This window comes from Anolis carolinensis, chromosome 4, assembly GCF_035594765.1.
Source record: "Anolis carolinensis isolate JA03-04 chromosome 4, rAnoCar3.1.pri, whole genome shotgun sequence".
Lineage (NCBI taxonomy): Eukaryota > Metazoa > Chordata > Lepidosauria > Squamata > Dactyloidae > Anolis > Anolis carolinensis.
Window position 1 is genome coordinate 255,510,159 of NC_085844.1, and position 11,176 is coordinate 255,521,334.

General features: G+C 50.6%; 1 protein-coding gene across 2 annotated transcripts; it reads right to left on the reverse strand.

Annotated features, from left to right (window-relative positions):
- Nucleotides 1-795: 795 nt before the first annotated feature.
- On the reverse strand, nucleotides 796-6,925 carry LOC103281339 (E3 ubiquitin-protein ligase RNF182). Of its 2 annotated transcripts, none has more exons than XM_062979251.1 (3): nucleotides 6,630-6,925; nucleotides 5,157-5,336; nucleotides 796-1,964 (listed from the first exon to the last, which is right to left on the reverse strand). In XM_062979251.1, the coding sequence occupies exon 3, from the start codon at nucleotides 1,937-1,939 to the stop codon at nucleotides 1,139-1,141; it is 801 nt and encodes a 266-aa protein (XP_062835321.1). In that variant the 5' UTR covers nucleotides 1,940-1,964; nucleotides 5,157-5,336; nucleotides 6,630-6,925; the 3' UTR covers nucleotides 796-1,138. The 2 variants fall into 2 exon arrangements, with proteins under 2 accessions (XP_062835321.1, XP_062835322.1); XM_062979252.1 differs by having other exon boundaries at nucleotides 5,157-5,406.
- Between the last annotated feature and the right edge of the window lie 4,251 nt (nucleotides 6,926-11,176).

Genomic DNA, 11,176 nt, shown 5'->3' on the forward strand with positions numbered 1-11,176 from the left:
CTTTCTGGCAGGAAGGAAGGCACCATCTAATCCCTCCTGACAGATGTCCATCCAGCCTCTGCTTAAAAACCTCCAGAGGATGAGGCTTCAATGGGACCCTAAGCAAAAGCAGCAGGTCCCAGCTGAAGGAACTGGGAGAAAAAGCAGCCTGATTCTGAAGTGTTGGTGTCAGGCGTGATACGTGACCTCAAGGCCCCCATCCACAGTTACTGCCCTGTTGAGGGTCTGGGGGGAGGGCAAAATGGGCCTGGGGCAGGTGGGCTTTGTATATAGAATCATAGAATCATAGAATAGTTGAGTTGGAAGAGACCTCATGGGCCATCCAGTCCAACCCCCTGCCAAGAAGCTATATTTGCTAACCAGTGTTCCATGTGTATATTGATTTGCCTGTTTGCCTGATCTCTTTGGTGTGGGAAGGGTTGTAGACAAGTGATTTTGCTGAGCATGTTCAGACTCAGGACTCCATTTTGTATTCAGTATGTGTTTGGTTTTCAATGAAAGCAGGCGTATGTGTCCAGACCTCAGTGGAGGTGGATGCATGTTGCTGTTTAGATGCTTCAATATAAAAGTATGCTTGTGGACTTCAGTGAGTACAACTGTACTTAAAGACTATTGATAAGAATGGTACCCTGTATACTCAACACACTGAGAAGCTACATCCTATCTGTAACTGAACTTCAATAAGAAATGTGCCTGTATGGTGAATTAATACAATATATTTGTGAGTAAACAAGATATGAGTCTCTACGAGTGAGAAGGGCGGGGTAGAAATAATGTAAATAAATAAAATAAATGTTAATTTTTCAAATACTAGTTTGTTTTGTTTTATCTCTGTGTACATATTTTAAACTAAAAGTTTTTGTTTTGGGCAATTGCAACGGCAGAGAAGCAACCATGCTCTGCTAACCAAACATATTTCTGTAGTGGCATGTCTTTGTCCTTGGCAGTTCAAAGACGTGGTTCTTCAGTCTAACAGCTGAGTTGCCTGTGTGCCATTACACGAATGCTTGTGAATATCACTTTTTCAAAGAGTGGACACTTTTCTTGACTAGCGACTGGTCTCCGCACATTCATGGAGATTCACATTTGCCAAAAGGATATGTGCCCAGAGAGTGGGTGCAGTCGTTTCCCAGTGCCCTCAGGAGGAGGAGGCGGAGGAGGAGGGCCCCGCCGGGAAGGCCTCCTGGCAGAGGCACTGTCCGAGGCTGTAGCAGAGGCAGAGGATGAGCGTGGAGGGGACCAGGCTGACCAGGACGATGCCCAGGTTGAGGTGCCCCTCCAGGAGCAGGTAGATGCCGAAGGGCAGGGAGCTGAGGTAGGCCAGGCACAGGGCGCCCAGGAGGAAGCGGGGCAGGTCCCGGGGGGCGCAGGGGGCGCCGGGGGAGGAGGGGCCCCCCAGGCAGGGCCGGCACTTGCCCACCAGCGGCAGGGAGCAGGGCAGGGAGCCCAGGCTGGGCGGGCGGTGCAGCCGCATGACCTCCAGCAGCCCCAGGGCCCCCTCCGGCCCCTCCAGGCCCAGCTCCACGGGCAGCTCCAGCAGCGTGACCACCAGGCAGTCCGAGGAGGAGGAGGGGGAGGGGGAGGAGGAGGGGCTGCCCAGGGGCCCCCCGGGGAGGGTCTCCAGGGCGCCTCCTCCGGGGCACAGCAGCACCTCTGGGGCCGGGCGGGGGCTGCTCAAGAGGGGCAGCACTGTCGCGTCGTCCGGCAGCCGGCCCACCTCCCTCTGCGGGACGGGGGTCTCCTGGCGGCAGAAGGGGCAGCTCAGCCGGGCCGGGGACCCCAAGGCCTCCAGCGCCCCCCACTCCGCCGACTCGGCCATCCTCCGCAGGCACCGGGCGCAGGCGCAGTGGCCGCACAGCAGGTGCTTCGGGCGGCGGGAGCGGAGGTCAAAGCGGTCGTAGCAGATCTGGCACTCGGGCCCCTCCGGTGATCGAGACATGGCGTCGCTGTCGTCGGCGTCCCACCTGAGGACAGAGAGAGCACGGAGAGCGGGTCAAGGAGGGTGGGCTTGTGATGGAGGAGAGAACGGATGGGAGGAATGGCATGATCGGCCTGGCTGGGCCTATAAAGATAATAATAATAATAATAATAATAATAATAACAATAATAATAATACTTTATTTATACCCCGCCACCATCTCCCCGTGGGGACTCGGGGCGGCTCACAATGTTACAAAAGTAACAGCGCAAACACATTAACAATATACACAGCTTAAAGCACAAGAAGATGATAAAACAGAAGTTAAAGCAAAGGTTAATACAACAGTAAACATATCAAACAACCACCAAAGATCTAGCCAGACTGAAGGTGTCTGGAAAAAGGAGAACACAAGGAAGTGAAGAATTCATTAACGGTGGCATGAAAAGTGCTGATGAGAAATCCTGGGAACTGACCTGAGAACTTTTTGGTGTAAGCAACACCCGTTTACATAGTCAAAGACAATGTTACCTTAAGAAAGAAGTTAAACAACTTGTATGTTTTGGGATTGATGAGGCTGTCGGAAATGGAGGGATAAGCGCATGATTTACACCTTTGTCAGAAATATTATAAATTAACTAGGTATTTTTAATTACAAAAATGTGAGTCAAGCACTAGAAGGGTTAAATAAGCTAGCGTTGACCTGAGGAGAGTGAGTAGGCTGAAGCCTGTTAGAGTTAGTGGGCAAAAGCTAATGTCGTCCTGAGGAGTGTCAGAAGGCCTCAGTGTGAGGTCTCAGTGTGAGAAGGCCTCAGTGTGAAAAGGCCTCAGCGTGAGAAGGCCTCAGCGTGAGAAGGCCTCAGCGTGAGAAGGCCTCAGCGTGAGAAGGTCTCAGCGTGGGAAGGCCTCAGTGTGAGAAGGCCTCAGTGTGAGAAGGCCTCAGTGTGAGAAGGCCTCAGTGTGAGAAGGCCTCAGTGTGAGAACGCCTCAGTGTGAGAGGGCGTCCGCGTGAGAAGGCCTCAGCGTGAGAAGGCCTCAGCATGAGAGGGCCTCAGCGTGAGAAGGCCTCAGCGTGAGAAGGCCTCAGTGTGAGAAGGCCTCAGTGTGAGAAGACCTCAGTGTGAGAAAGCCTCAGTGTGAGAAGGCCTCAGTGTGAGAAGGCCTCAGTGTGAGAAGGCCTCAGTGTGGGAAGGTCTCAGTGTGAGAAGGCCTCAGTGTGAGAAGGCCTCAGTGTGAGAAGGCCTCAGTGTGAGAAGGCCTAGTGTGAGAAAGTCTCAGTGTGAGAAGGCCTCAGTGTGAGAAGCTTCGGTGAGAGAAGTCCCAGGTTGAATGCCTCATGTGTGAAGCCTCAGTGTGAAGGCTGCTGTGTGTAAAGCTACTGTGTGAAACTCCTGTGTAAGTTCATTGTGAGAGGAGGCTCTGTGAGAGCGAAGCTGTTCATCTGCATGAGGAAGAAGCCCAGCGTGGAAGCAGAGAAGGAAGTATAAAGAACTTCATTTGTGTTATGGAAACTTTGCTTTTGTAAACAGTACAACCTTATTATTTTACTACAAAGAAAAGCCTCCAAAGGAAGATATAACATTGGTCTGTGTGTTTTTGTTCTTTTGATCACTTTTGGCTACTGGTGCTGAGTAAGTTACCTGGGAAGGCCAAGAGCTTGAACATTGTTCCCACCCTAAATATCTTGATGTCACCTTAGATCGAACACTAACATATTATGAACACCAAGCACAAAGTAGATGCACACAACAACATCCTGCAGAAACTGACTGGCAGTGCATGGGAAGCAGACCCAACATTAATAAGAACAGGGTTGTTGTATGTCTTTCGGGCTGTGTGGCCATGTTCCAGAAGCATTCTCTCCTGACGTTTCGCCCACATCTATGGCAGGCATCCTCAGAGGTTGTGAGGTATGGAGAAAACTAAGCAAAGAGGTTAATATATATCTGTGGAAAGTCTAGGGTGAGAGAGGTCAGTGTGAATGTTGTGTAGTTAATCACTTTAATTAGCATTGAAAAGCTTATCTGCTGTCTTCTTCCTGCCTCTGGGGCATCCTTTGTTTAGAGTCGTTAACTGCCCTTGGTTGATTCATGTCTGGAAATCCTCTGTTTTCAGAGTATTGCTTTTTATTTACAGACATACAACAAGACATACAACATACAACATACAACATAAAGACATACAACAACCCTGTGATCCCGGCCATGAAAGCCTTCGACAACACATTAATAAGAACATCAGCCCTGGCCTTGCCTGACTCAACTGCTGAGTATGTCTGTCCTGTTTGGCACAAGTCTGTCCACATGAAGCAGGTGAACATAGCACTGAATGAAACATGCAGAATGATCACAGGATTGATTACACCTGTTGATAGACTCTACAAGTTAGCTGGCATTGTCTCCCCGATATATGACAGCAAGTTGCTAGTAACTGGGAGATAAATCAGGTCAAACATTGTGAAAGCCACCTACTGCATGGCTATCAGCCTCTTCCCAGTAGACTCAAATCAAGAAAAATCAAGCTTCATGAGAACCACCATTCCTCTTGATGTTCCTCCAGCAACAGCAAGGGTGTCCCTCTGGGCAGCTAAACCTGGCAATCCCAACTGGACGGCCCCCCACGAGGGTCTTCCTTCCTTCAGGGCAAACCAAGAATGGGCCACTTGGAAGTCCCTGAACAGACTCAGAAGTGGAGTGGGCAGATCCAAAGGGAACCTGGCCAAATGGCACGACCTAGAAGAATCCTCCACTTGTGTGACTGTGGAGCAGAGTAGGTACCTCCGCATCTGTCTCCTTGTCCGCAGTGTTCTGCCTCATGCACAGAGCAAGAATTGTTTGAGGCTACAGACAATGCAGTCACGGTTGCCCGTTTTTTGGTCAAAAGATATGTAGCTGCTTGTGCGCCTTCGATTTTTTTTATCAGTTTTATACTAATTTATGCAATGCATTTGATACAAAATAAATAAAACGCTGCTGCTAATAAGTTACTCTGCTATACATTGATGGGGAGGGTCTTTTGTGAATAGGCCCGCCCACCCAAGAACCTTCTCCACCTTCCTCTCACCCGTCCTTCCTTCCTTGCATCTGCCTTCCTTCCTGGGCCCTTGACCTTTGGGCTTGGCCTTTTTCTATGGAGCGGCAACCCCAAAAGCCTGCCATGCTCCATGCTCCTGCGGGAGATGCGGGACCCCCCGCCCCCCGCATTGGGCCCCTATACGATCTCTCTCAGGTGAGCTTACCTGTTCAAGGGGAGGGACTGGTCCGGTCCTGGGCCGGCCTTGTTGTCCTTCCTCCGGGGAATGTGCCGGCCGTGGGCCCTCCAGCCGCTCTGGCCTTCGCCTTCAATCACATGGAATGCAGGGCTTATCCGTTCCTATGGGTTGCCACGGTGCATTTCGTCATCCCACGGATATTTCATTCTGTTTTAATGTTTGGAGACTTGTAAATTGTATGGAAATGCTTTTCAAAATGCACGCCGCTTTGAGTCTCCTTTGGGGAGAGGGAAAGCGGGGCAGAAATAAACATGACAACAACAACAGCAGCAGCAGCAGCAACAACAACTCCCAGCCTGGCCAAAGGCAACCAGATCCTGAGTCCAAACCGCTTGGAGGGCAAAAGGTGGAGAATGTGGGGTGGGCTTCCTCCCTCCCTCGTTCCCACTTCCCAGTCTCCTTCCTTCTCTCTTTCATCCCTTCCTTCCTTCTCTTTTTGTCATTCCTCCCTCCCTCGTTCCTCCCTCTCTTTCTCCTTCCTTCTCTCTTTCATCCCTTCCTTCCTTCTCTTTTTGTCATTCCTTCCTCCCTCGTTCCTCCCTCTCTTTCTCCTTCCTTCTCTCTTTCATCCCTTCCTTCCTTCTCTTTTTGTCATTCCTCCCTCCCTCGTTCCTCCCTCTCTTTCTCCTTCCTTCTCTCTTTCATCCCTTCCTTTCTCCATTCCCTTATCTTTCTCACCCGAGTTTTAATCTCTGTATTCATGCAGCCGGCCCTGTTTTTACTGTTTTTTGTGATTTGCGTTGTAGTGTATAGTGTATATTATTATTTACTGTATCGTTTATTGCTCTATATTATGTTGTATTCATACTTGTTATATTGTATTGTCCTGGGCATGGCCCCATGTAAGCCGCCCCGAGTCCCTGTTGGGGAGATGGTGGCAGGGTATAAATAAAGTTTTATTATTATTATTATTATTATTATTATTATTATTATTATTATTTCTTCTTCTCCTTCCTTCTCTATTCTCGTCTTCCTTTTTTCCTCCCTCCCTCCCTTCCTCCCTTTCTCCTTCCTTATCCTTTCTTCCTTTTCTCTTCTCTTCTTCCTTGTTCATTCCTTTATCCTTCCTTCCTTCCTTCCTTCCTTCCTTCTTCTCCTTCCTTCCTTCCTTTTCTCCTTCCTTCCTTTTTCCCTCCCTTTCTCCTTCCTTATCTTTTCTTCCTTTTCTCTTCTCTTCTTCCTTGTTCATTCCTTTATCCTCCCTCCCTCCCTGAGCCAGGATGGAGCCAGCCAGACCCGCGCCTTCCTCCCTTTTCCTCCGGGGATCCCGGCCACAACCTACCTTCCTTCCTTCCTTCCTTCCTTCCTTCCTTCCTTCCTTCCTTCCTTCCTTCCTTCCTCCCTCCCTCCCTCCCTCCCTCCTTCCTTCCTTCCAGGTGGGCCACCTGCCTGCCAGGGACGGGCTCGCTCCTCCCTCCCTGGGGGCCCCAGGTCTCCTACCTGATGGAGGTTCCCAGTGGGCACCGGGCCAGCCTGTCTGCCTGCCTTCGTGCCTGCCTTCCTTGCCTGCAGCCGGGCGCCCGTCCTCTGCGCCTCCCGGGAAGGAAGGAAGGAAGGAAGGAAGGAAGGAAGGAAGGAAGGAAGGAAGGAAGGAAGGAAGGAGGGAGGGAGTGGGGGGCGGGGGGGGGGGGCGCTTCGTGCCGCATCAGACCCAGGCAGCTCGCTGCTCGCAGGCCCGCCGTTGCCCTGGCAACAGATGCGCGGCTCCGCGGAGGAGGAGACGGAGGGAGGTCGTATGGGCCAGGAGCACCCTCTCCCCCCCTCCCTCCCTCCCTCCCTCCCTCCCTCTTTGCCCATCTCCTGCTGCCCTGCCCTGCCCTGCCCCAGAGGCTGAGACTGGGGCCCCACGGAGCCCTGGGCTCCCACTCCAGGAAGGCCTTCCCCCCAAACATGGGGAGCCCCTCCCAGGAGCCCCCTTCCTTCTCTGCCCAGGCTGGATGGCCATGTGTCGGGAGGGCTGGGAACGGAGGCTGGGTTGGGGGGCCCGTGGGGTCCCTTCCAGCTTGGCCAAACCACGCTGGGCCGGGCGGGAGCCCCCCCCCCAGAAAGGGGTACAAGGGGTCTCCTTCTCCCTGGGGTCTCCATGGGTCCCTTGAAGGCTCACCTCCTTCCTGCCCCCTTTTTGCAAAGCCCTGAGACGCCAATGCAGAAGGAAGGGCGTGATCCCCGCCCACTCAGCCTGAGAGTCGCCTCCAAACGCCAGTCTCCCTTCAGAGAGAGTGGGCGACCCAGGGCTTGGAGGGGAGAGGGAAGGTCTCCACGTGGAGGCCCCTCAGCCCTGCCATGGGGGGCGAAGGCAAGAGCTTCTTCCCTACAACCTGGAGATTGGCGCTTTTCTAAGCGTGGCAGTGGGGCCTCAGCAGAGCCGGCCCTAGGTAATTTTCAAGTGTAGGCGAACAGAATAATGTCAAACCAATCACTGAAAAATAAAAGCGTCGGATAAGCGAAAATGTTTGATAATATGGAGGGGTTAAAGGAAAGCCTATTAAACATCAAATTACACTAAGATTTTACAAATTAAGCACTAAAACATCATGTTTTACAACAAATCAACAGTTGGCCTGGTAGTTGAACCGCCTCTGGGCCTCACTCACCCCTTGGCCTCCGGACGCTCAGGCCTTTCAGGACCAGAAGGCTTGGCTGTAAGCCTTTGCCCCACAAGGGGCTCTCCTGGCCTCTCCCCCCAAAAGGCAAACAGTCCTCCACTCTGCTTGGAGAGAATGGCCCAGAAAGGCTGCACCGAACAGGTGAAGGGGCAGCACGGGGCCACCTGGCTCATCCAAACACATCCAGGTCCCAGGGTCAGAAGAGGTCGTGGGCTTTGCGGGAGTCCCTCCTCAGCCATGGCAGCCCACCAGAAGAGTTGCCCATATTTATTTGCATCTAATGCGCCATCAATTCTAACGTGCACTTCAATTTTCAAAACCCTGAAATAAAAAAAATGTAATGCACAGCGGCCAAAAAGTGCCCTCTTTGTCACTTGGCCAAAACAGGTGTGCTCTGCAGTTGCGGCCTGCTTGGAATTCCTTCTTCAAAACCAAAAGTGTTGGGACACCAAAGCTTCCAGCAATGAAAAGGAAAACCTTGGTCTGCATCGATGTTGTAGACTTAATCCACTTTAATTGCCTTGGTTCCATGCTATGGAGTTGTGGGGGTGATATATTTGCAAGGCCTGATATATTTGCATCATGGCCATGAAATTAGACATGAGGTCCCTCAAAGAAGAGCTCCCGGCGCAGCTCCTGAATCAGATCCCCTTTTGCTTTGGCTCAGCACTAAGTCCCATATGATGCGAATCTAATGCAAACCCTGTTTGGAGAGGTTGTTCAGCCAAGAAAGGTGAGCATTAGATTTGAGCAAACGCGATATTCCTCAACTCCATGTCCCAGTGCAAGGAGCGGAGGATCCAATCCGTCCTGAGGCCAGGCTTAAGAGGTCTGCACTTAAGGCCTGAAAGCGCCTGACTTTCAGGAGGAAGGTGAGGGAAAGCAGGCTTCCTGTCCAAGGCGGAGACAGTTGGCTTCCTGTCCAGACAGCAGGGCGGCCTTGCAGAGGGCAGAAGGGTTAGGTAAATAATGCACTGTTAGATAGGACTGCATTGGCTGTAACCCCATTGGGTAAAACTGGTTGAAAATACAGTCCAGATGGACATGTGGTCTGGGGCGGCTCAAGCTATATGCGAACTAGGCAATTGTGGAAGGCGCAATCCTCTAGAGCAGGGGTCCCCAAACTAAGGCCCGGGGGCCGGATGCGGCCCTCCGAGGTCATTTACCTGGCCCCACCCTCAGTTTTATAATATAATATTTTATATCAGTTTTAATAATATAATACATTGTATATACATATAATATTGATAATAATATTATGTTATACCAGGGGTCCCCAAACTAAGGCCCGGGGGCCGGATGCGGCCCTCCGAGGTCATTTACCTGGCCCACGCCCTCAGTTTTATAATATAATATATATATAATATTGATAATAATATTATAATGTAATACAATATAACACTAATAATAATTCCATGTAATAATATTAATTATATATTCTACATTACATATAATATAACTAATAATATTACAGTATAGTGGTATAGTTCAATATAGTAATATATAATGCTAATATTTTGCTATGCTAATAATATAATATATTGTATGTACATATAACTTGTAAGCCACTCTGAGTCCCCTTTGCGGTCAGAAGGGTGTGATACAAATGTAGTAAATAAATGCAGTAAATAAATAATAAATAAATTTTAGACTCACCCAAGGTCTGGAATGACTTGAAGGCACACAACAACAACAACAACCCTAATTAACTTGACTATCTCATTGGCCAGAAGCAGGCCCACACTTCCCGTTGAAATCCTGATAAATGTATGTTGGTTAAAATTGTTTTTATTTTTAAATATTGTATTGTTCTTTCATTGTTCTTGTTCTTGTTTTCGTTGTCATTGTTGTTTTTGCACTACAAATATGCAGTGTGCATCAGAATTTGTTTGTACTTTTTTTCAAATGATAATCCGGCCCCTCAACAGTCTGAAGGATTGTGGACCGGCCCTCGGCTTCAAAAGTTTGAGGACCCCTGCTCTAGAGGGTGCAGTTGAGGCGCCTCCGAGAGCGCCATTAGCCTGCCTCCAAGCCGGCCTAACTGCCTCCACTTCCCTCTCTGCCGGGCTTCCTTGCCCTCCCACCACCCCTCCAAAGATGGGGGGGGGACAGAAAGAGCGAAGAAGCACCACGCCACGAGGCCACAGCACAGAAAAAAAACAGAAGCACCTGCAGGTCCCTCACCCTCCACCACCCCTCCAAAGCTGGGAGGGGAGGGGGAAGAGTGAAGGAACACCCATCCCCACGCTGCGAGGCCGTCTTCCCGTGCTGCGAGTTCCACTGTTCTGTCACCACGTGAAGCGGCCGAGAGAGAAGTAAGGCTGCGGAGAGGTTGAGCGGCTGTAGCAGCAGCAGGAGCAAGCTGAGGCTCAGTTGGTCGTAAAGGCGAGTCGGTGGTGGTAGGGATGGCGGTGGCCTGGCAGGTGGCACTCCAGTGAGGCAGTGAAGGGAGGCCGAGTAGGAGCCAGGAGAGGAGCACAGGCCACCATGCCATCGGTGAGCCTACCATAGAATCATAGAATAGTAGAGTTGGAAGAGACCCCATGGGCCATCCAGTCCAACCCCCCGCCAAGTAGCAGGAATACCGCCAGAGAACGTGCTCTTCAAGCGTATCCTTGTGAGTGGGCACTTTCTCGCCTCCAAAGCAGACCCTCAAGGGGTCGCTTGAAAGGGAGGGGGCTTCTGCAACTACCTGGTGAAGACCTCTCCTGCGCCCAACTCCTGGACGGGTGCTCCTTCACTCTTCCCCCTCCCGGCTTTGGAGGGCCGGTGGGAGGGCGAGAAAGCGGAGGCAAGCAGGTCGGGAGGTGGGGAAAGAGCAAAAGAGCACTTGGTTGGGAGGCGGGCGCCAAATATACTGCTTGCTTACACTTGAAAATTACCTACGGCCGGCCCTGCATGTGGTCACACTCCTACTGAAGGGTGAAGTAGGTGGTGACATGTAACTACGGGGACAGGCAAAAGGTGTGCCATGACGAGAAGCGATGGGCATAAAGGAGTCCTATAAAAGAGTCCAGCAGGCACGTGTTCACTCTCTTCCCATGATTCTCTTGCTTCTCGCTGTATAACCAATGCTGATATCTGTGTTGCGAGTATTTCTCTGCATACACCATTGACTGATAGGAGATCAGGGGATCCTGATGTGTGTAGAGTTGTACATAAAGCTATGCTTTGAATCCCACCCTCGGGAGAAAAGCAGGATAATAATAATAATAATAATAATAATAATAATAATAATAATAATAATAATTGACAAAGTTCTGGAACACAACACACCAGACATCACAGTTGTGGAAAAGAAAAAGGTTTGGATCATTGATGTCGCCATCCCAGGTGACAGTCGCATTGAGGAAAAACAATAGGAAAAACTCAGCCGCTATC